The following is a 26,006-nucleotide window of genomic DNA, read 5'->3' on the forward strand; positions in this document are numbered from 1 at the left end:
AGTCTCTCAGCGAGGCTTGGGCTTTTACTTTAGGATTTTCGCCATTCAGAAGAGGAACCAGGCTGGCCTGTGAGTTGTGCTGGACCTTTCCACCCTCAACCTCTCCTTACCCCTACAAAAATTCAAGATGGTTACGCCAGCTTTTATAGCGGAGACATTGTGCAAGGGAGACTGGATGTGCTCCCTGGATCTGAAGGACGCATACCTACACGTCCCAATTTGGCAGCCCGGTCGTTCTTTCCTACGGTCAGGATTATGGGCTACCGTTTTCAATACAAGGTCCTTCCTTTCGGCCTTATCTTGGCAACCAGGGTCTTAACCAGGCTTATGAATACGGTGGCTGCCCTCCTGAGAGCGCAGGGCCCCCACATCTACCCATACCTCGACGACTGGCTCGTCAGGACTACATTTCCAGAAGCGGTTCACCACTCTTGCCATGCTCTTATGAACACAATGCACAATCTGGGCTTCTCGCTCAAACTCAAGAAGTCGCAGCTCCAGCTGTTAGGGAGAATTGTCTGTTTAGGCTGAATTTTCTAACCTAGTGAGTCCCCCAGCAGCTTTGCTGGATTTTTGGGGTTTATTTTCTTCTCCTGCCAAGAGTGGGACTCTTTTTACCCTCACTCTTGGACATGATTTAAGTGTATTCCTGTGACTTGTAATGTGCTTATGGGCTTTGGGGTATTTTTCCCCATAGGCTATTGGTTTTTGTATGTGTGTTACACAGCACCCTCAGTGCAGTAACACAGGGGTGTCATAGTGACCCCCAAACATAGACTCCATACCCTGGGACTGACTACTGTCTCCCTGGGCATGTAAAGTCACCATTGACTTTACTAGTCTTAAATTGTGAACAGAATCAGTACAAACCATCATACTGTGGAAGTACTGGTAGGGGCAATTAGATTGCCCCTGGGTCTGTTGTCGAGGGGGTACTGTCCCGTCCCCCCTCGCCGAGTTTCTGGCTGGTGGCAGTGGATACCACGGAAATATTCCACCAGAATATTTCCCAATGGGATTTCCCATTGATTTTAATGCACCACTTTTTGGTGCAATGTTAAAGATACCGCCGGTTTATTTATTTAATATTAATTCACCGGTTGGGATTTTTTGCCAGAACTCGCCGCCAAAATGGCGTCTGGGTTCACTTCAGTAACCCTGAACCCGAGTCGAGCCTTTGTTCCACTTTTGGCGGGCTTCTGCACAGAAGCCCTCCAAAGTGGTGCCACTGTGTCTGGGTCTACAGGATGTGTGGGAGGGAGATTTAGGCACCCTGGACTGAGTTGCCTTGGCAACTCAAGTCGCACTCTTGTGTGATTGGCCCAGTGGTGAGCCCCCCGGCTCACCACTTAGCATGTTTGAGTGACAGCTAAGACTGGTGAATGGGGGTTTGCTGCATAAAAGCAGGGCTTTGGGGACTGGAACTTCAGAAGTCGCCACAGGACCTAAGAAGCCGAAGAGGGAGAAGCTGAGCCGACTTGCCACGATGACACCACCGGTGGAGCCCTGCGGAACCGTCTCACCACTTCCCAACGACAGAGGAGATCTCCAGTCCGGAGAGTCTTCTTCCCTTGACTGGTGGGGACAACCAGTTTTTGCCTTCTTTTCGCCTCCCTGGAGGATCTCGTGGCCGCCTTGCCTGTGCCAAGCACCCCGGCAACCGGAATACCACTTTTTACCTCTACCACGAAAGAGGGGTAACATCCTTTTAACCGGAAAACTCCACGGCTGGTTTCTTCCCTAGTAGTGCAACGACCTTCAGCCTTCCTCCACGTCGAGATCTGCTCCTCCTCTGGATGACGCCGCGACTTGCACCCACTACCAGGAACAACTGCCACCGCTGGAGGATCCTTTCCATTTTGAAGGTACTGTGTTCCGCCCGGCTTCCCTTGCCACCGATTGTACGGGGTAGATTTAGCCCTCGGCTCTCGAACCTGGGTTAGCCTGGGACACCCTAACTAAACTTTTCTAAGCTTAACAGAACTTTTCTACTCACCTGTAAAGGTTTTTTGAGACTTTGTGACATTGTGTGATCTTGGGCATATTTGGCCTGGCTCTCCCTAAAGTGGGCCTGGCTCTCCCTAAAGTGGGCCTGGCACTGAACTTCCTTGCTCCTCAATAGACTGCCTTCTCTAATACTTACTGTGGTTCCCTGAAAAGTGTTTTGCTGTATTGCTTTCTTAATTCTGCCGTTTCCCTCCCTTTTTAAACAATTTGTTGGAGTGCCATCTAATGTTAAGCGCTCACCTCTGTCTGGAAATAAGTGGTGTTAACTAAGACTTGTCCAACAAATAACTAGGGATGTACATATAGTAATTAGGGCTGTGTTTTGAATTTACTTACCTTTTTCTGTGCTAGTGTAATTTTACAAGTGTTTTAAATTCATAATTATATACTTTTACACAAGCTCTGGTCAGTGTTTGCTTGTGCTACTGTGCCTCTGTACCTATTCTGTATGCTCTGTATACTGCCTAACTCTTCTTGAGGGAAGTCTGACTGCTCAGCCACAGCTACCAAGTGAATCTGTGTGGTACAGACTGCTACCAAGTGGGTTTACTGCCAAACACCTGTAGTCTTAAATATTTTGCAGTGGTCCCAGAGGGAACTGCACAGGTTTCTGCCTAACAGCAGCCCACGCAGACTCTGACATTATTAGGCCTCATCTGGGACACGTGCTCCGAGAAGGTATTTCCTTCGGAGGACAAGATCTCGGCCATCAAGAGGGCCAGCTCCCACTTCCTCGGCAGAGAGGTGACCTCGGCATGGTGGTACCAGCATTTCCTGGGTCTCTTGGTGGCGGTCCTATTACCCGTTCCACACACAAGATTGAGGATGAGGATTCAGCTGCACTTTGCGGTTTCATGGAACCAGGAGCGGGGCTCCCAATCCGAGATGATCAACGTTCCTCCATCTCTTCACCCGGACCTAACATGGTGGTCCAGGGACTGTAACCTACGAACGGGCAAGTACTTTCGCCCACCCTCCCCGCAGGCCACCATCATCACAGACTCCTTGCTCGAGGGCTGGGGAGCTACCCTGGATGATCCCTCCGTTCACGGCACCTGGACTCAACAGGAGCAGGAATACCACATCACTTGGTTCGAGCTGAACGCCATCTGGCTAGCGCTCCGAGCATTCCTACCACTTCTTAGTCCTCAAGGTTGTCCTCATCCAGACTGACAACTTGACCAGCATGTACGTCAACAAGCAGGGAGGCACCAGATCCCTTCCTCTATGCAGACTGGAAAATGACATGTACCTCACGGCAGTGCACCTCCCGGGGGAAGCCAACCTGGAGGCGGACAGACTCAGCAGGTTGGGAGCGGACAATTACGAGTGGCAGCTAAACAACCTTGTCATTCAAGAGATCTTCAACAGGTGGGGGTCACCCCCATGTGGATCTCTTTGCCACCTGGCACAACAAGAAGTGCCCTCAGTACGCCTCCTGGCAGGGACAGGGCCCCGGCTCCCTGGGCGACGCATTTCGGCTCCAGTGGAGTGGCATGAAGGCTTGCACCTTCCCGCCCACTCTGCTGATTCACAGAGTGATTTGCAAGATTAAGGAGTCTCGCCAACTCAACATCATTGTAATAACTCCATGGTGGCCGGCCAGGCCATGGTTTTCGGAGCTGCTCAGCCTCTCGGAGGTGCCTCCGATTCACCTCCCAATGGGCCCAGCACATCATCTGTCACAACATTGGGGCAGGGTCATCCACCCGCCCCACAGAAGTTAGCCCTCACAGCGTGGTTCCAGATTAGCCTCACACAGGCTAATCTGGAAATCATACAGGGCGCAAGGAGCAAGGCTACCAGGCCCCAGTATAAAAGTAAATGGACCAGATTTTGCCACTGGGCGGACTCCAAGGAAATCGACCCCCTGGCATGTTCTTTGGACGACGTGCTTTCCTTCTCGGCGCACCTCGCCCACTCTGGTGTGCAAGTGGACACCTGCCATACATACCTCGCAATATTCAAACGGAGGTCATGTCAAGTGGAACAATGCTTAATAAACAAGGCAAAACCAACAAAGATGACAAGAAGGAGACCAGAACATACACTACAGATCAACCCAGAAAAAGCATAATTTGATTAAAAAAACTATAATCATTTTATTATCATTTCAACATAAAAAATACATATTAAATCTACATAATTGAATATTAGCTTATTTTTTATATAAAAGTAAAGTGCATCACAATAAAGTGCTTATCTAATGAAAAGACGGTCTAACCTGTCTGTGCCGCTAGAACGCAACTGGGCTGCCTGAAACCCAGCGCGAGTGAAGGAGATCACTCACTAGGGGGGTCAGCAGTCTGAGATGCGTCTGCGGATAAATGACTTGAAAAACAAAGATATGCAGTCAAACAATGGTAAACTGCGTAAGAACTAACATTGGGGTGTCGTACATACCTTGCAGCCATAGGGGCTTACAGGAACTCTGAGGAGGGGATCTTCTCCTCCAATCCTATCGTCAAGAAGCATTTGACGGGGCTCGCAAGGCTGTACCCACACTTCAGAAGGCCGCACCCTGTGTGGGACCTCAACGTAGCCTTGTGCACAAATCGTTTGAGCCAATGGCTTCGGCGGACATCAGGCTGGTCATCATCCAGACGGCCTTGCTAGTCGGCCTCACTTTGGCTCGTGGAGTCAGCGAAATACAGGCGCTGGTCGCCTCGGAACCATATACTACCTTTCACAGGGACAAAGAAGTCCTGCGGGCACGTCCAGCATTTCTGCCCAAGGTGCCGCCTGCTTTTCACCTGAACGAGGAAATACTCCTTCCTACGTTCTTTCCCGATCCCAAGGACAAAGCACAGAGGGTGCTGGACTGCCTGGATGTCAGGCGTGCCTTGAAATTTTACTTGGACAGGACCAACGGCTTCCGCAAACCGGACCCCCCGTTTGTCATTTTTGGAGGCTCTAGACCAGGCTACCAGGCCTCCAAGGCCTCCATATCTCGCTGGATGGTCTCGGCCATCAAGGAAGCATACGAGGGCCAGCACAAGCCGTTTCCGGCCAACATGCACACCCATGCAGTCAGGGCCAAGGCCATGGCCACCTCATTCCAGCGCCATGTCCCTTGGCAGGTCATAAGCAGGGCGGCCACTTGGGCCACTCCCTTGGCTTTATGCAAGCATTACTGTTTGGATGCCGGCTCTAGATCTGATGCGGCTTTCGGACAGGCGGTTCTCAGGAACCTATTTGCTTGAGGAGGGTCTCCTCTCCATACTGGGGCTACATTCAGTTGTAATCACCCATGCAGTATGGAGGAAAGTGGGGCTGGACGTAAGAGTAATTATAAGTTACTCACCATAGTGACTGACTTACTCTTAGTCCTTAGTCCCCTTTCCTCCATACGTCCCACCAACCTCCCCCCTAATAATACTGGTGTCATTAGGCAATGTTAAATCTACTGTCGACACGTCAATGGGGACTGAGGTGTGGTGCCGGAGGGGCCGCACCCCTGCGCGCCTCTAAGTTTAAAGGGGAAGAAGGTTTTTTCTGGTGAAAAAGGTTCCTTTCTCCTGTCCATGCAGTATGGAGGGAAGGGGACTAAGGACTAAGAGTACGTTAGTCACTACGGTGAGTAACTTATATTCTTTTGGGGCTTATTCAAGAAGCCTATTCCAAAACTCTGAATCACCCTTGCTCATTCATTTAATAAGGTTTTGCAGTGTGCAGAGGCCCTTGGGAGCACCACAGTGCTGTACAAAGTAGATCGGATTACAGTTCAACTAAACCAAAGAAGAATTGTTGACACTGATACTAGAATGCCGTCCAGTGAAGAAGAGGTTCAATGGGAACAAAGGACAAAAGTTAATACTTGTCTAATAGGGTCATATGCAGATGGAAAGCATCCCAAGAGCAACAGCTTTGCGGTCGCATAGTGGAAACAAGACCAATGGCACCACAGATTTTTCCTTGAAGGCAGACAAACCAGGCCACTCTTGCCAGTACATGGAGCATGCCCCAAGCAATTTTCTTTATTTAATGCTTGTGTGGTCCAAGTACCGCATAATGCCCCCATCAAGGATCTTCATAGCGCTATGGGATGAGGAAAGAGGAGAGCGGAAGAATGAGAAGAATGAAGAGGAGTGTGAGCAGAGGGAAAGCAGCCTAAAATCCACACGCTGCCACAAACAGGTGGGTTTTCAATGCTCACCGAAGGTTCATATGGCCCTGTGTAGAGATTAAGCTGTAGGAAGTTCCGGAGGGTGTGCACTCGGGTGAGTGGTCTACCTCATAACTTGCACAAAGCCAGCAAGTTATGGGAGGCTAGCCATCTACAATAATACAATGAAAGTTATTTGCCAAAGTAAATAAAAGGGATGCATAAATGTTACTTTCTGTTCATTAGTGATCATGTTTGTTTTCAGCTGTTTTCTAAGGTCCAAATTGCTTTATGCACAGTCTTCTCTAGTGGCATGCCACAATTAGCAGAGATACGTGCTTGCATTTGTCATAGGATGAAACTTCTGTTTTGATCTTGTTTTATGTTCTGAGACTTCCCTAGTCTCGCAAAATGTGGGGACATAAATGCCTTGAACATCTATTTATGCAGGACATTGCAGTAGAAAGTGTTTTCTACTTCTCATAATACACATTACAGATACTGTCCTCCCTGAGCTACTTGTTTGAGCTGCGTCAGCCCGTCTCTAGTTCCAGATTGTGGTCACTCAGCATGTATTCAGTGAGTATTTGCCCGTGCTTCTGTTCTTTACCTATATTAGCTATTCTGCAAGTTAAATATTTTGCCACAATGACTTGTAGCATTCTAGCTTGTTTTGCTGTCATCGGGTTGACTGGTAGATTCCTAGTATTTTTGTCAGGTGATGGAGTGACAGTTCCTGGATGGCTGTGTGTGTCCTTTATAGCCTCATGGCATGGACCAATCATTTTGCCGGCATCCAGTGATGGGATGCAAAGCCCAGGTGATGTAGTTCATTCTAAACAGGCTAACGATGAAAGTGGCACATTTTTGTGCCCACAGTAGTTTATGCAGCATTTTTGAAGGGACCCCAACATGCGTTAAACTGCAGAAGTTAAGCCAGGACACTACATCTAGAGCAAGAGCAATTCAGTGGGGAAACAAAAGAAATGGAAGGATCCAGTTTAGTAGCCTCATGTGATAGGAGGATTATCTGACTACATTAACTAATAGGTTGAAGAACAACCGTCATCAAAAACTACTGCCATATTTCAGACTTTGGGCATATGGTTTGAGAACAAATCCAAATCAGGTGGAATGAGAGTGTTGGAAGTACCAAGTGAACAGGCTGCAACAGTATGATGTCACAGGTGGCACAGAAATCGCTCCTGGGTCTGAGAGACCGTTAAAGGGTTTTTTTTTGTGGGGAGTAGGGCCTTCCCTCTCTTTCTTGTCTTGACGCTCCTGCCTCACCTAGGGTTAGTGTTCCAATGGACGAGGGGCTCACCCTCCTTCGTACTCCTTTCACCAACCTTCTGTCCCTTAGGATGTTTCACTCCTACTATGTCTCACCTCCCATCTTTAATGTTACTTCTTCTCCCACTCCACTTGCCTATTCCTTTTTTCCATTACTTGTAAGGGTACAGAAGTAAAGACTCTGACACAGGTCTTATGGTTATGGTCAAAGACTTTTATTAAAATGAAAAAGTGAGAATTTGGGGAAACTCCTTACTTGGCCTAACTCTAAGAGGGGTTTCCCTGCCTCAAAATAATAAACTAATGTGTTGGTCAGGATGTCCAAATCAACAAGTCCACAGTCCAGTGTCAGAACTCGAACTCTATGCAAAACTAAATTAAAAGGGTCTCTTCCTTGCTCCAAGGAAATTACCCTCTTCACCTGGACAAAAGGATAGTATGAGGTTTGAAAGTCCTCAAAAGTTTGTTTCCAACTGGTGGGGAAAAAATCTCTTTTCATGTTCCTCGATATACGGCCCAGACACTGGTTGGCAGACCTGGCTCCCAGGTACTACGACCAAGAAGAAAGGGTCTAGATGCCTCTCCAGACAGTGGTGGGTCCTTGACTCATTTCTCACATTCCACAATGTTAACTGGGGGAAGTGTCTCCCTTCCCCAGACTTCTTTCATAATACACTTGATCTACTCCCCTGCCAAGTACTCTTTTGCACCCCAAGATAGGATTGCTTCTCTTCTCCTGGGTTAGGGTTCCAGACCCTGTATTCTCTGCGTGTTTGTGGGTGTGGGTGCAAGATCCACATAACTTGCTGGCCTGATAACCTTGGTTCACTCCCCAGCCAAGGCTTATCATGCGTCTTACAATACAATAGTGTTCTTTTGGTGGGTTCAGGGTCCCAGGCCCTATATTCCTGCTTTGCCTTCCCAGTGACAAGCGTACTTTCTTTCTCAGTGCACAATCGTCCTGGGTCCCTCCTGCCTGTGGGCATCTGCTCAGCTTCCTGGACTCTCATGGTGTGTTTATTCTGTATGATGGTCCCGCGGCTGCATGTTCTCTGAGGGCTGTGCAGTTTGCACTGTCTCTCGGCATGGAACGCCTGAAGCTGCTCACACTGAAGCAGGTAAGTGGGCCCCCCTCTCCTGACCAGCCTCAGAGCTCCTTTGCCTCCCTTCAGAGTTCTGGTCTGTCTCTGGTCTACAGCTCCTCCGCCACACAGGGTGTAGTGTGGTGCTCGTTCCCCATGCTTGCCAGGTTTCACGGCTGCCACATCCTCTCTTTCCTTGGTCGCTTGAGCACTCTCTCCTCTGACCCTCCTCATACATGCTTGTTTCTGTTTCTTTGTCCGTTCTCTCTTTCGTGTCCGTGCTGGGTACCGTGGTCTCCCCAAGGAGGATTGGACCCTGCCTCTTGCTCCTCCCGGAGCTGCTTCACACATGAGACAGCCCTGCTGCATTCATATGCGACTTTCTGGCTGGTCCTCTGTGGAAGGACTAGATTGCACAGTTTAATTGAATGGAGCACTCTTCAGGCCTTTGCTCCTCCTATTCATCTCAGTACCTTCAGTGTTAGAATTCAGGGAGGCATTGTTCTTCCTCGTCTCCGTTGTTGCCATATTAGTGGTTGGACATAAACACATAAGGAACGGTGTCCAGCAGAAGGCTTTGGGAAGGTAAGGCAGGGGCAGGTGTACTAAAGGAATACCAGGTTGTCCCTAGCATCCCTGGTCTCTCGGTAGTGATCTGTGAGAGTCTACCTTACATACGTACATAGGATCCTCGGGGGCCTAAGTCACCCTGCAAAGGCTAAGAGGGGGGGAAGGAGATTCCAAAAAAGCCACCGTCCCCTGTGGGTGCACACACCTGAGGTCTGTGAGGTGAAAGGAACAAAGGGTGATAATACCACGAAATAACACAGAGAAAGACCCTTCTCCACTCCTTCAGTACCCAAGAAGGAGGCAAGCAATACGATGCGGAACCCGAAGCACTCGATGCGGAACCCGCCCGCTGTCCGTGGCAGTAGCCCCGTAGTCGAGCTGTGCGGCTGAGAGAACTGGATCCCGCTGAAACTCTCAGGGTGGCTCTAGCGTAGCAGTGGGCAGACGCGGAGAGTGGCTGAACAGGACCGCGTAACTCACCAAGATCCCCAAGACTTCCCTAACAAGGGACGCGAACTCCAACTACCCTCCGGTGGTGAAGTTCAGAAGCTGGGAGGAGCCCTACACGGAGTGAAGTCTACAGAGGCACCCAGCATAGGGCTGCATTCAGTGAGGTCACACTGGGTTATTCACTCAAATTAACTGTATAACCAGGCAGAACATATATATGAAGGCTAGAACTTTTGTCTTTTCTATGGACTTTTCCTGCTTCCGCCCCTAGTTCTTGATGTGGATAGTCTGTATGAGGAGGGAAGAACCGGTTTATTCTTTAATTCATGCCGACTCAGAGGGTCTCTCGTCTCTTGTTAGTCTTTAGATCACCTTATCTTCAGCGTACTTGTCTTCCTCTGCATTCTACACCTCCCCTCCCCTTTGTCTTTTCTATGGACTTTTCCTGCTTCCGCCCCTAGTTCTTGATGTGGATAGTCTGTATGAGGAGGGAAGAACCGGTTTATTCTTTAATTCATGCCGACTCAGAGGGTCTCTCGTCTCTTGTTAGTCTTTAGATCACCTTATCTTCAGCGTACTTGTCTTCCTCTGCATTCTACACCTCCCCTCCCCTTTGTCTTTTCTATGGACTTTTCCTGCTTCCGCCCCTAGTTCTTGATGTGGATAGTCTGTATGAGGAGGGAAGAACCGGTTTATTCTTTAATTCATGCCGACTCAGAGGGTCTCTCGTCTCTTGTTAGTCTTTAGATCACCTTATCTTCAGCGTACTTGTCTTCCTCTGCATTCTACACCTCCCCTCCGGCTCCCTCTTTAAGAGCTCATATGCTCCGTTGTTTAAAAGAAATGTTTTGACTTCTGACACAGCTCTTTGCTTCATATAACAACAGTAATAACTAATTATGTTTCTCATTCCCATGCAGTTCCGTCGTACTCTGCTTCTTCGGTGTAAAATTGTATAGGCAGAAAGGCGATCTCTCAACTCCTCGCAGCCTCCTCATACGCTCCTCATACGCTCCTCTTGTATCTCTCTCTGCCTTAACGCTCCTTCAACCTCTGTTCCCTTACGGCGTTGCAGCAGATCCGTTGGCCCCTCCTTTCCTCTGCGTTGCTGACAGAAATCAGCTGTTCCCACGTTCCAGCTGTCTTCGCTTCGGTAGACCGCAAGGGACAGGCCCCCTCTCCTTGCTTCGCTGGGCTTCTTTCGTGTATCAGAGGTGGGGGCTAGGAGCAGAGCTGCCAATACGGCTGTACAGGGGCTCCAGCTGCCGTTCCGAGACCGCAGTTGCGGTTCTGAATGTCGTATTACGGTCGTCACAGCATATATATTCTTTCACCAAACCACAGCCAACGGGCTCATTGAAAACGCACAACGGGTGCAACTCATTTTTCTTCTTTTAAGATTCTCGTTTTTTTCTCTCTCAATAAGCCCATTCATAGGTAGGCTCATACTCGGGTCCATATGGCTCCTATCGGTTAACAAAAAACACACACACACAAAAAACGACATCAGCAGTATTCCAGAAGAGCACCTCCAGAAGTCAAGATGCCTGAAGCATAACTCATTGGACGAAAGAACTGTCTATCATGCAACATCAGAGCCACCTCTCTCGACGTCATCCAGCATCTCGACATCATCCATTAACCCTGACATTACCCATTAGCCCTCTCCTTGGGTTGCAGCATGACAGGAAGGGACATATATTGGCTCTGATTTCCTTTTACTTCCTTTGCCTTATCACAGAGCTTCCCCGAAACAGTGATTGACGGAGGAGAGATCTGACCTGATCCCAGAAGCGGGGAGCGGAGGAGGGGGATGCGGGCACCAGAGCGCAAAACCTACAGTGTGTGAACATAGGCTTGTCGAAAACACGCCAGGAGGAGGAAAGCCGAGGCCCTCCGACCCCCCTCCCCCCCGCAGCGCACTGATTACCTAACGCACCATGCTGTATAAGCGCCCCATGGCCCTATATTGGGTTGGGGGACTGAAATATACGTAAAAGATGCCTGCCACCGCAGCTTCCCCCAAATTTAACCCATAACTCATATTACGCGACTGCTACCGGACCGTGAGTTGGGGACATTGTCTGCACGCTAACTACAGCTGTGTGGGGAAACACTGTCAGCCAGATTGGTCAGCGAACACTCCTTGCGCACAGGAGTCTTTTACCCCACAACAGAGTCACAACACTAACAGAGACACAGAGGAAAGGCCTAGCCACCTACACAACTCAAAAGCCCCATTCAGGGGGCCACCCCCGAAATACTACTACAACCCCCACCAATATGGAGTTTTAAATCTAATAAACAACGTGTAACCAGAATAACAGAAGCCAAGAGTAATACAGGCGACCTAATGCACGTGCGCACACTGGGTGAAAGGAAAGACATACCCACTCGGATAATCCAGGGAGGCACAAAGGAACTTCTGGAACGCACCTACTCTATTGCTCTAGGGCAACACAACCTTGAGCACATAATTGCGTAAAGGACAGCTGAGCCTGAGACCCCCACGCCAGGGAGGAAACGAAGATTCTGAGAGGTCTCAAGACACCCTAAGGGAGAAACCCAAAGCTAGCCCACATACTTACCGCCCCCTGAAAGAGACACAGATGCCAGGGGCCAAATCCAAAAGCATCCTGTTAAAAGCCAAGCGGGCTTGTCATGGGGCAGGAGGATTAGGAAAAAAGATATTGTCAGGAGTACTGGATAGATGGGAATCAAAGAGAAAATTGGGGCAGAGAAAAGAAGGGGCTGGACGCAAAGAAGGTGCAGGAAGAGGAAGTGAATGATGGATAAGTAAAGCAAAAGAAAAAAGAGAATGCAAAGGGATAAAAGGAGAAAGAAAAATTGGATAGAAAAATATATTCTGCAAAACTAGGCTTTAAGCCAACAAAGGTGTAAAACTGCCCTATATCTCAGCAGCTGTAAGTTGCCAGGGAGGCAGGAGTTGGGGCACTTTAGAGCTTACAGGGGGATGGGACATCTGCAACGGGTTATATTCCTGAGGAAGAGATGGAGAATTCAACACAACGTTCCGGTAAGAAGACGGCATGCACCCGTTAAAGGTGCATTGAAGTGAAAGGCAGCTCTAGGGCAGAGGGTGTGCCGATAGATAAAGCGTCAAAGGAATAGTATGAGAGATGAGGTCATGTCGGCATCAGGTGAGGAGGTCAGGCATCGATTGGGGAAGGAGAGAATGTGATGCAATCTTCTCCGTTTTTCAGGCACCGGTTGCTTTCCAAGCACTTGTTTTTTATTCTGATTATGCATTAAAAATGCAATGTCTGGCCCGTTTTTGGGATAGGTTCTCAGTAATTCTCATATCACAGGAAAAACAATGACAATTATGTATATTGGTAATTGGAGCAGCCAAGCAATGCACTGATAGTTTACTTGTGTAGGTATTGATGAGCTAACATAAGCGTTGCAGGCATTTGACACTACTTTTACAAACTATTTTCAGAATGATTTACTTGAATGTAAAATATGTGTAAGGCCATTTTGTGATGAGTGGACAAGAGGTCCTGTAACCTTAATGAATTCAGAATTGGACCTAGTATTTATACAGGTCTGAACATCTGGATTCTAAATCCCTTCCTTACTATTTCACTACGTCATTTCAAAGTACTTGCGTCACTTATTTGGGTTAGAAGTCTGTGAAGACACCACTTTTTAGAAACCTGGTGATAGTCTTGCTCCTGTTTGTAGAAAAAGCAGATACCTTTTCAACAATTGGGGCAAAAACACGAGTTGAATTTTTGGAAAGGATATCAACATCTCCCAAACATGGAGAAAAAAAAGAAAGGCTATGTAGATGTTAAAAGGGCGGCTTTGATTTAAAAAAAAAATGTTGATCACCCTTTCCCTTAATAGATTTTTAAACCGTCATTTAAAAAAAAAACGATGTAAAGGCTGTGCGCTGAAAACAATGCTCCATAATTAGAACATTGAATTTTTTGAATGGAGTATAAAACGAATATGTTTGAGTCGAGTTCTCCATATTTCCCAAACCAGTGCATACTTTTTGCTGGTTTCAGATGCTTGAAACCCCATTTTAGTACAATACAAATTTTCTTTCGGAATGATGGTTTGATTGTGCGTGCTGCTTATTTTTTTAATTTGTTTTTTTATAACGTGTTTAATACACGAGTTAGGTTTCTAAGCACGGATCTGGGGTACGCACCGCTGTTGCTCTGCATGGTGCTTCCAAGGCCAGCACGTTGCCCCTGTGCTATCCTCTGTTCACAAATATCTAAAAATACCTTTAATCCCCGAAAAACACCTTTGATAATTGTAGCCACATGCTCAATTGTGAAAGTCTTCTTTTGGTTTAAATCTAAGTGCGCTCAAAAATATGTATTCAGCATTAAATGTGCAGGAATATATCTTTAACTTGTTCGTGAGGACACAGATCAACAGACAAGTTTTCCTTAGTTTAGAGTATTTATTGAGCGCAGATCTAGCTTCGGGAAGCAATGGAGCCCTTTACAAAGCATAGGGGGAAGCAGTGCAGTAACTTTGGTGAAAAAGTTGGGGGGGGCATGACATTTAAAGGAAAGGGTCCCTGCCAAATGAGGGGGACAAATGGTGGGCCACAGACGTTGGCAAGGGGGGACAAACACCCTTGTCCTTAAAATTACACCCATGAGGGGATGGACATGGTGAGGGGAGCGTGCTGCTCACAACTGGGAGGGGCAGGCAATTTTGTGGGAAGGGATCTACAAACAACCACTGAAGGAAACGGTGGGAAACAGATCTCCCAGTGTAAGGCAGGGTAGGCAGAGGAGTATGTGTGGACCTAGGTGTTGGGCACTAACCTTCGAAATGTGAGAGGAATGCAGGTGGGAAATTGTGAATTTAATTATGAAATCTGTTCAAATGCCAAGGGTAGTCGACGTATTGAACAACTTACAAAAGTTGGGAAAAACTAAATGCAAAAGCAAAATGCAATTAAGTTGTTCAATATTTGCGCAAATCCAGCCAACCAAAATCTGAGCCACTTACTCCGGTATTGCTAAGGCACATCAGATCTAACAGCAAAATATTTCATCAAATTTGTGGGCAAAGAGGACTGGTTGCTCTCAGAAATCTTTTGGAACCTGCTGATCTCAGGGCACAAAATAGCCCTAACAATAGCAGTAGGCCAGGTTCTTCTGAGGGCTGGAAGAATTCATGAGCATTATCCACAGAGCCTTGGCACTGCTCTTACAAACAAATAGCTCTGGCAAAGAAGTGGTCATGGATTGCCACTGGCATATGGATTTTAACCAGAAGAAAAGTGGTTGAAAGTTCAGAAAACAGGGGGTTGCAAGAGGTTGTCAAAAGACAATTACATCACACCGGTTTTGGATGGTTCATATTTTTTTTTGACTAATTCATCTGTTTACCTCTTAATCCCCTCTGCTAAATGATCATTTTTAAATTCTGTTTTGAAATGCATTTAATAACCTTCTATTATTGAAATAATGAATATAAATGCATACTTTTTTAAATCTAATATTGCTATTTTGTAAAAGTCAGCTACGACCAGAACAAATAAAAAAATAAAATAAAAAAAGGAATTAAAATAAAAGGCTTTAACATAGGAACAACCATACTGAGTGGGTAAGGGTAAAGTTGGATACCATGAGAGACCTGTGAGACGAGATGGTAGGGAAATGGGCCCAGTGTTCTGTATCTTTGGAAATTGTATTTTGATAGCAGGTAATGATTACAGTCTTTATAAGATAAAATAGTTGACTTTGGTCTAAAATCTGTTATTGCTGTGCTGTGATATTTTCCCTTTTTCTAATGCAAATTCCAATGTTGCAGGTGGATTCTTACGAAAAGGCGCCAAGCTTTTCTTCCGTCGAAGGCATCATCAGAAAGAACCAGGCATGAGTCAGTCGCACAATGATCTGGTTTACCTGGAGCAGCCCACGCCAGAGGAAACGCGCAAAAAAGGGACAACATTGACGCGCATGTTCAACAAAAAACTCCACCCAAAGAGCAAGAACAAGAACAAACTGAGCATTCCTTCCACAGAGATGCCGCACACTTAGAGCCACCTGTTGCCAGACACTTAATGCACTGCTTGTATTATCCACGTATCAGCCACTGCCGCGACAGCCTTGCCCCGGGTCACAGTGGTGCAAATGGAAAGCCATATAACGCAGAGACTAGACTCCGCACGCACGGGTGCTAGGAATTGGTCAGCTTGTTTCGCTCACAGAATGAAACTAATATAAAATAAGATGGTCATCCAAACATTCACTGTTTAGGAAACCTCTAGCAACCCTTTCTGACATAACTCTGCACACAACACTGTGAGACTTTATAGGTAGGATGCTTTTTGTCTTTGAAATACAGTACTGTGATGGGCTAATTATTTAATCAATTTAACAAAAGCATAATTTCTGGGCATATAGGAATGAGGAGTCAGTCCCGATTGGCAGCAGGGCTTTATGGAATCACCAGTAGAACAAGGGGGATAGAGAGAGCTCAACTTTCCTGGAAAAGTCTGATTGGCAGCCGGGCATTAATGATAATCGTATAATGATGATAAACCATGTGTCTGGACTGATGGCGAAACTCTGCCATGGTGTCCGCACTACATATGGCCTCAGTTGCAGTAAGGCCTAGTAGCCAAGGCGGACTTGACTTCCGAAATTGGGTAGTCACTTTTACTGCCAGTTTGTGCCTCTAGTTAGAGTGCATTTTTGGATTCAGGTAGGTCTGCAGCAATGGGTGCAGTGGTGCTTCTGTAGAGTTAAAAAGGGTGTAAAATGTCTCCATTCTGGGCCAGTAAAAACATACTTCTTAAGCATTGTCATGGAGGCAGATGCCAGAGGAATTCACACTCTTCCGCTGGAGCAATGTGTGTTGCGGTAATATCAGGATTCCGAGTGGTTGGTGGAAGACAGTTTAGAACATCCATGACTATTAAATATACAGTATAACTTCACAGTTGGGGAAAATGTGCATTCAACTATCTAGCCATCAAAGCACTTAGTGTTTGCCCCACCATTGATATTATCAAGAGTTGATGATCTCTGGTTGCAACACCTGTTACTGCTTGATCACTTGCTGCCATATTTACTAAAGTAATTTTTAACCTAGAAGTTAAATGAGAAATCAGGGAATTTGTAAAATGTACTGCTTAGATGATTTGGATGGCAGTGTTTTGCCACCCACTCCCAACCAATAGTAAGCAGGTATGGCCTAAGCACCAATTAAAATGAGGTTGTTATTGTAAACTGTTGTATTCTAACTAAGTGAAAACCTTCTACGTCCCCTCATATTGGGAAAGTATCTCCAGAATCGGCTGCAAAATCCACCACCAAATCTAGTATTGCCATAGTAAATGGCCTCAATAAATGGGGACTTGGGAATCCCAGGCCGTAGGAGCATTGGTTTACAGCAGATGAACTCTACACAGATAGTATAACTCTTAAGGGCCAGTTTGCTCGTCAGTAATTTAATGTTTTCAAGAGCATTTTAATAGTTTCATTTCCAGTCTTGCACTGTGGGGCATTTGTTGACTTTTGACCACTGTGCTAGCCAGAGATGTTTGAATTGTAGCAAGTTGCATATATATGAATCTTTTTATAGAAAACACTTCAAATTGACTGTCCGGGTGGTATGTAATATGTATTTGAGGAGTTATTTACTCTTTGCTGTTCAACAGAGTTTGATAGTATCCTGCCCGTTGTATGTGACCATACACCTCCGATATAATAGGCACAGCATGTCTGGGTAAAGCTATCAGCCATCGCAGTATGATCGCATGGGACCTGCAACCCTATCTGTACATCTATAGAAATTAAAAAGAATTGCTAACAAGTAGAAAATGTCAATAGCAAATACTCAGGCATTTAAAAACTACTAATAATGTAATGATCATGGTTCAGCTAATAATACATTAGTGATTGTAGAGAGTAGCCACGTTTTGGATGTCAAGGGTCGTTTATCGCTGTTTCAATGTGTTCTCTGTTCTGGTTTACCAGAGCACCTAAGCACAGGGTTTGTTGTCATCCGTTATTCAGGATGGTGGATGAACATGAATAACTCAGTCTGTTATCAAACTGTTATTTATATAAACTACAGGGATTTATATTTTCTGGAAACAGAAATCCTAACTGCTTAGCTAGCCTGCTGGACAGACGCTGAGGTCTGCGTGCAGACGGCGGGTGATATGCCTTTGATATCAGCCATAAGACTAGATAAATTATGCAAATGTATAGCCTTAGAATTATTGAATGCAGTAAACATATTAAAAAGCTAGAGTTGTGTTTCTAAATTGACTTTGTACTACCAGGCGAGCAAAAACATATTTGCATCTCCTAATGGTTGCTGGCATATCCAGCTTTGATGGGATTATTGGAAATGCAGCAATTAACTGTGGCAAATGTGTTGCAGTCTTCTCCCATCTAATGTTAAAATCCACTCACCACTTAAAAACACCCTTTTGGGATGCATTTTTAATTAGTCTGCAGTGCTAGTTAAATTATATTTTTTCATGCATGTTTATGATTTTTTTTTCTCTTCATTATGAAAATGCAATTTTTCAGAAAGTAATCGGCTGGGGAATCATGTTTGAAAAGCTGTCCATAGCGCTGTGAGATGTTCGGTCAGTTCCAATTTTATATTTTGCATGCACCTACCAACATGAAATGAGGGACCAGAAAGAGAACATTAATGTGTTCACCCCATCTGATTGTGAACTTGTTCGTGATGATTTTGGTATTTTTTGAAGGAAAGCGGTGGTGGGTACTGTTCGTACACAAGAACGTTTGGTCATCTGCCATTCAAGTGAAATGTACAGCCTAACATGGACATGCTTCCATTTATAGATGTTTGGTTACGTGGCATAAAGTCATTTGCCCATAAAAACCATACATTCATATGCGCTTTTGAAAATTATATAAATGTATATTTCTTTGAACAGATGATCTTACAGTCTGCATCATGAAACGAAAACATACTTTTGCCATACTCAGTTGCACAATATCGGCACTGAAGACCACCATTGCATTGTTGAAATCCTGCTCTACACGGACCTTCGATTACATGTCAGTGGGTCAAAGCTAAAGTAACCGCTTGCACACAGCCCTATCCAACAAACTTCAAAGAAATTACCTTGTGCATCCTTTGAACCAATTTAGTCAGGCCGTAGTCATCAGAGGCTTTTCATATTGCCACTTTTTAAACCTAACCTTCTTTGCTAGGGGGAAGGAGGCATTTAAATGGTCTCCAGGAATTTTCTGCACTAGGATTGTAGAATGACTTCCAAAAATAGATAAAACAAAAGCCATTGCAAATATTCTTCTCACCCATTATTCCTCCTTTTAGCTTTGCACATTCCAAGTCTATTGTTTATTGTTCAGGGAAAGATGTACAACTTTTCTGCCTACAACACCAAATGAAATAAGATTCCCTTTCTAACCTATTCTAAATATCCATGTTCCCTTCAAATGTTTTGTTCGCTTCTGTGTGAGTAGTTCGTGTTTGCCTAGAAATGTGAAGAAGTGGATTTCAAGCACTTCAAGGTCTCATTCTGGTTGACATATAATTTAATCATTATCTAATGTCAATGTTTGTTAATTTATTTGATATATGATTTAAATACTTCTCCTAGCAAGAGCAGTGGCCATCCACGAAGGCGATGTGGTCCTCCATTGGTCCAAGAGTATATTGCTTTTTCAATCCACAAAATGGAAGGATTTGGTATGCTGTATTAAAGAGGCCATGGTTCAAGGTCGTAGAAAGATCATTGTATACGAAATCAAGTTCTCTTACACACAGTGTGAAAATAATAGCGGCATAGTTGGGCACACGTTATTCTTATAGTATTGAAATATATTTCAAGAGATAAATTTTGTTTGGCACGGTGTCCAAACGAAGTTGAAAACATTCCATATCCACTACAAATATGTAAAATAGTCTATTAAAAAAGAAATTATCTGAATTGAGTGAGCCTCGGACAAAGATATTCTCCTTGTATACCTCAATAAGTAGTACATTGGACTCCTCTGATTAGGAAACGTACAGTTAAGATATATTTGTGGGGGAAATGGTTCAGCAGCTTCGCATGCTTTTATCATCTCGGTAGGGTAGTGGGTGAATGTTCTCGTTTTTGAAACTTATCTAGGCCAACTTGCTGCAAATGTTTTTTTATGTTTGCAGTTCGGTTCACATTTTCTGTTTTTGATTTTTGTAATATCTTTTGTGGGAAATGCAGTTTTTTTCTTCTCACTGTTACTCATAAAGATGAATAATTATGAGATGCTATATTTAAGAGTCCGACCTGTGAGGGGTTTCTACTACGTTGACTTTATAAAAAAAAATGGCACTTTAACACCTTCCTTGAGGATTCACAAATTCTTATACCCTGACAATAAACTGGGACCCATTTAAAGTTGTACATGCATGTTGCCAGAAGTTTTCTGCTAAACAAGCAGTTAGCATGGCATCACCTAAGGAAACCTCACCCAGGGTGTATCTAGGACTGCAGTCTCTGCGTTCCATGCCAGTAAACACAAAAACCTAATAATAATTAGTAATGTGTCAAAGTGGCCTCTTTGAATCAGACTAAATTATGTATTTTTATTTTTTACCAATAATTGTACTGTTCCTTGGGAATCTTTAGCTTTTAAGACGTTCCAGACAAGCCTGCAGATTGCCTCTGATATATCATTGCTACACGTGGAGCCAGAGCCCTAAGGCAACGAGTCAAGTTAATCCCAGCACATTAGTAACTCTTGGGTGAAACACTGCCATTCTCCAAGTTGTCCTTTTTCTATTAAGAAAGAAAATCAAAACTGGGCTGCAGACTTGCGAGCAAAAGGTGGTTTCCCAAGATCAGGAAGAACTACCACTCCGACACTAAATGCAGATAGGCAAGTTGTTGCAGAACAAGGAATTTCTCCTTCTGGACACTGCCCCCAGTCCTCCTGTGTCATACTATGTAAACCCGATTCTTGATGCACGGACATGCTGAAAGATACATTCTGAAATCCTTCTCCAAGGAGTCTGTTTTAAACAGGAAGATTGATTCTTCTCACCCCCCCCCTCCTCCCCACCCCCATTCATGTTTTAGTGTATTGTCCCTTCCTGGGATCCTATATACGAGCGATCACTGATCTATTTTAGAGATGCATCCAAAGGAGATTCAGTTAGGGCAATAAAACATCCAGTCATAGAAGGAAATAAAACCTGCTTGGGACTGTGGGGGTGCAAGACTTGTGAAAAGTCAGAGGAACCCTTGCAGTGCTCCTTTAGCACACTCCCAATGATTAGTTCCGGCACATAGACCAAATAGCTTGTACAGCAACCATGGGTGTTTAGATATTTCTGAATTAAGGGATGGAGTTCAAGGTAATTTCCTCCTGATGGTCAGGCTGTGAAATAACCTGGATTATATGTCAAGATTATATCAAAAGTTCATGTCGGCCCCAGAAAGTTATTTGATTTCTGATAGACCCTTCTTCATTTTACCAACAAATGTCCACAATTGATGGCCATACTGCATTGAACCACCTCGTTATGCTGCATGCTTGTCCTATATCAGGGTTGTGTTGCTGTTGGGTTAATCCTTCATTTTGCTCATGAACTGTTTATATTTCCTACCTTCTTTCTCATTACCTGTTATGATTGCCAACAATTTGGCTATGAATCTACTACTTTCGCCCCACGCCCGTCACCTCAAAACCTCTTACCCAAAATGAAAGGCATCGAAATAGGGATTCCTTGAATGGCACAATCAAAAGAGCGCCAAAATAAGGGCTACTATGGATTTTATCTGTGGCCTCCTCAATCATGAAAACATTTGTTTGCCATCTAATACAATAACTTAAAATATGTTGGAGACAATACATGATTTGGTAGATCAAACTAGGCTTGGTAGTTCAAACTAGACTTGGGAGTTTCAGAAAATAAATTGGCTGGATGAAGTTTGTGTAAGATACAGGGTATAGTGCCTATTAGACCCATTATTACTGGAGGGAAAGTTGGGTAAGTGAAAATAGTTGTACCTTTTTTGCATTGAAGGATTTTTTTGTAAAACTAGAGCCATTTATCTCTTCTAGGTTTTGGGTGTCGTTTTTTGAGTGCTGTATCTAGGTTTTTCCCTCAGCAGTCTACAATCCTCTCAATACTTGTTTTGGTTGCTAGATGCTGTGGAATGTCTACTCTCTTTCAGACTTGTATAGCCAGAGCATTGGTCTTCTGCATGATTTTTCTGAGTGCTCACCAAGTAAGGACGCTGACCCATGATGTCCGCTTTGGAAGACATGGTTTGACCTGTAAATTCCATTTCCACATCATGTTTCAGAAGTTGGGACACAATCGATTCCATTTGCATTCTTTTTTTGTCATTAAAGGGAACCCTTTTAAAGGGTGTGAACACTAAGTTAAATACACAGATAACCTTCTTAATAAAAAGAACAAACAAAGCCTTAAAGGCAAACTAATTTTTATGCGCATTCTCAAAAGGATTTAATAATGGTATCCTAGCTATTCTCTTTCTGCTCTCCACCTTCATTCTATTCCAAGAGTATGGTGCATTCATTTGCATTCATTTATATTTTTAATATCTGCCTATTGCATGCCATTATAATGAAAGATCTGAGGTCTACCCTAATAGGCAAAAGGTACCAATATTGTTCTATCCCACATCTTTAGAAAGAAGTCTTTTTAAAGAGCCATCCTAGGCTGGCAAATAAGCCCAGTGAGTGATCCGTGGGCAGCGCAAAGAGGAAAGGCGAGCATGGAGGCATGCTCCCCCAGCTCTTCATCTGCACTCTGATCACTTTTAAGTAAGAAAATAAATGTCTGTCCACTTTTTCTCTTCATGTTTTCATACTGCTACACATGTAATAATTCAGTAAACCTGCATGACAAAATAAATATTACATTGATTAAATTCAATCACAGGGTATACTTGTCAACATATGACAACACTGTTTGCACATTAGAAGCTGTGACTTGGAAAATCCGATTTGAGCAATGTACCTTGGTGTTTGCATTTTTTAATTATGGATTACGTCAAGATTTGGTAGTTATGTGGAGGGCAGTTTGTTAAACCTTTCCAAGTATAAATGGACCAGTTGTTAATGGTGCTTCGCAATTCCTTAATAGCCTTCTATTTCGATTTAACAAATGTTTTAAGCACTATTACCTCACCTTTAGAGAATGACCTCCATCCACCTCTCTTGTACCTGGCCCAGGTTACACCATTTATTTATTGTGGTTGTACCCCAATTCAGTGTGGGAAGGCAAGGAACGTATAAGCAACCGGTGATATGGTATTCTAGGAATTCATATTGTGACCCACTTAATGTATTTATTTTTTGCATGCAGACGCTTTCTTTAGCATCACCATTGGAAGTGTGTACTGGAAGAGATTTGTTAGCACTGGACAAACAGATGTGAAATGATATATGCAAAACATGTGAAACTGTTTATTATGTGAATAAAATATACACATTCTCATCAAGGACTGTGCACAACAACCTGGTGAGTGAGTCCGTCTGTGGAGTTCCATTTATTTGGTGTTTCAAGCGACTCATGAAGATATTGACCAATTATCTCAGGTTTAAGCGTTGAATATCTTGGCTTACTATCGATCAGTAAAGACCCGGTAAAGGAGGCTGCAAGGGCTTAAAAGCGCTTAAAAGCAAGTGGGAATTTCGCTCTATATTAGAATATTTACAGGTGACCAGGATAAGCACAAGACGAAGATTTCTTAAAGACAAAGTACAACCAGACGTTTAGGGTGCATTGTAATAGCAAAGCCTCCTGTCAAATTAAAATGGGGCATGTCGCTTTGCGGTCAGTGGGGAAGTTTCCGATTGCCCATCACATCTGTTCCTACAATTTCATGCTGCAGGCCAGTCAAGTTGATGCTCAGCTTCTCTATTAACAGGCGTGGCTTCCATGTGAGATAAGGCCTAGCTGTCCTTGGGTGGCACAGCCACTCCCCGTGCTCAAATTGTGCAGCTTCCTAGATGCCTCGCCTCCTTTGGCCCTCTGGACTGTCCCCTGTGGGACGCTTTACCCTCACCTCCACCTATCCTGATAACCACATGGCCGGCACACTGCATTTTAGGTTTTTGGCTCTTGTGGTCTTACACTGTTGTTTGTCTAGGACCTCTGTACCTTATACTTGAAGCTATGTTCTTGTGTGCAGCCTCTGCAATTTTGTGTTGATCTGCATGCATGTTCATACTCCTACGTCCCGTCCCCTTTCCTCCATACTTGTGGGACATCTCTCCGTCCTGTGGGACGGGACCGGAGCACTTTGTAAAAAGCATCCACATTTTTCCAAAAATGTGTCATTCCTCTCCTTCCTGCGTGGGGCCCGGCACGCGGCCGTAACCCCGCCCACCTTGGCTCCGCACCGCACATCGCCCCTCAGTCCTTTTCTCTGCTCAATCGGGGCCGGATGCACTTGCATCCTCGGAAGATTTCTTCCCTGTTTTCCTCTCTGGCTCTCGCTAGCGTTCGTCTTCTAGTCTGTCTGTCTTTTAAATTAGACTTTCCAGACTGTTCTTCGTGTCATCGTCGCTTCGCGAGGGCGGATCCCCATCCTCTTTGTTTAGAGTGTTTGGGTCCGGAACACCGTTGGGACTCCTGTTTTTACTGTGACTCCCTTTCTGTCCAGGCTCTTCAACGTCGGTTGGAACGGTGGGAGGTGTTGTTCCGACGCACTCCCCCATCTCATTTTCAGGCGTTCATCGACGAGAAGAAGAAACGGCCGGTAAGTTCTTTACTTTTCAGAGCACCCCGGCCGGGGGATACCTTCCCGGGTTCCTCTCGAGCCGGGAGGGGCGTTGATCGCTCTGTCACTGGGGTTCGACCTGAGGTGCCTGTCGGGCCTAATAATTCTACCAGAGTTCTCTCTGAGGGTCTCCGTAAGGGGCCTGTGTACACCGGAGTAACTTCCGAGGCCCCTCCTGTGGGGGCTGTGTGTAGACCCAGTTCTGCTGAGTCACAGGATACCGGAGCTTGCTCTGAGGCCTCTCTTTCGGCTTCCCTCAAAAACAAGACTGTGGTGCGCCCCGAGGCCTTGGCTGGGCTTGTGTTTACCGAACGGATGTTCGAGGCCTGTGCCGATAAGGCTATTACCGGGCCTAGGCCCGAGGTCCCTCGTACAGAGTCTAAGGCTACCAACTGTTCTGAGGGGCCGGGCAGGGCCCTGTCGGTGAAAGCGGTTTCTCACCGTTCCCGCTCTTGTGGTGATACCAGATCTGTTGAGGGGGCAAAGAAGCAAGGTTCTTCTTTTACCGGCAGTGCCGAGGTCCTTCCTTCGAAGGCTCAGTTGGCGGTTGGTATGTCGCAGAAACATTCCAGGCCTCATAGTACCGGCTCTGCCGAGGTTCCTTATGTTAAGGCTAAACTTAAGACCCCTGATCCATCGACGGGGACCCCTGCCTCACCTCCTCACGTGCCGCAGTTCCCCTCAGATGAAGACAAAATGGCGGCTGTTCCCGCCACGACCGCAGCGGCCATTTTAGGTACTACCCCTACAACTACGCCATCGGCCCCTGGTGTAGGGTTCGGTCCTTTGGGTGAACCTAAGGTCACTTGTGCGTCTCCTTACCGGCCCGTTTATGATTGGAACGCCCGGATGCCTCTTCCGCACAATGTTTCGTTGCCTGCAGGGGCGGCCCCTTTGATTTATGTGGATACGTCGGCAGAGGGCCCGGCGTGGCACCCTTCTCCGTTACGTCCCTGGACTTGTCCACCTCATGAGAGGCCTCCTTAGGTTCTGGAAGCAATCTCCTGAGGACGCTTTTTTCGGTATATTTCAAGCGCTTATGCGCACCGACCCCATGAGGGAGTATTTCAAGGGGCTTTTTAAGGAAATTTGTCCACCAGCGCCCCCGGCTCCACCTGTTCCTCTGGTGGTTCCGTCGGCGCCTCCTTTGCCCATGGTGCCTGCGTCTGCTCTTCCGCCTTTGCCACCGTTGTCCCCAGTGGACAAGGCAGTGCCTGACATGGTTCAGCAAGATCCTGACCTGTCAGATGACCCTCAAGGCGAGCAGGAAAACAAGGACCTTCCCCGCTCTGTTAGAGCTTTTCATGACCGGGTACTGGACATGATGAATTTCTTAGATGTTGCGGTTCCCGAGGCACCTGCTCCACAGGAGGGCGTGCTTTCTGGGGCGTTCACCCTGTCTCCTTTGGAGCGTACCAGCCTTTTCCTGCAGAAGGATGTTTTGGCCGAGGTCCGAAGAGTCTGAGAGAAGCCACACTCGGGACTTTTTGTCAATAAAAAGATTGACGCGAGGTACAGGCTGCACTCTTCGGAGGAAGTGGCCTTGTCGTCTTGTCCGCCTCCCTCCTCCACAGTGGTGGCTGCGGCCATGTTGCAGTCCAGACCTGCAGCATCCTCTTCCGTGACGGCTACTCAGGTCTTGGGAAAGGAGGATAAGCTCCTGGACTCCCTAGGGAGGAAAATCTTTGCCAATTCGGCCTTGCAGCTCAGGCAGGCCAATGACGAATTGATTTTGGCGGGA

The 26,006-nt window shown here is 45.7% G+C and overlaps 1 protein-coding gene across 1 annotated transcript in view; it reads left to right on the forward strand.

Moving 5' to 3' along the window:
• The window catches only part of C2CD2 (C2 calcium dependent domain containing 2), a 1,192,289-nt gene extending 1,169,292 nt beyond the window's left edge, over positions 1–22,997 (forward strand). The window contains exon 15 of the mRNA XM_069636030.1: positions 15,319–22,997. Coding sequence (XP_069492131.1) covers positions 15,319–15,548 — 230 coding nt within the window. The 3' untranslated portion in view covers positions 15,549–22,997. The remainder of the gene's footprint in view (positions 1–15,318) is intronic.
• The last annotated feature ends 3,009 nt before the right edge of the window (positions 22,998–26,006 follow it).

The sequence above is a fragment of the Ambystoma mexicanum genome, chromosome 7p (genome assembly GCF_040938575.1).
Source record: "Ambystoma mexicanum isolate Mex_15411 chromosome 7p, UKY_AmexF1_1, whole genome shotgun sequence".
In the NCBI taxonomy this organism is placed as follows: domain Eukaryota; kingdom Metazoa; phylum Chordata; class Amphibia; order Caudata; family Ambystomatidae; genus Ambystoma; species Ambystoma mexicanum.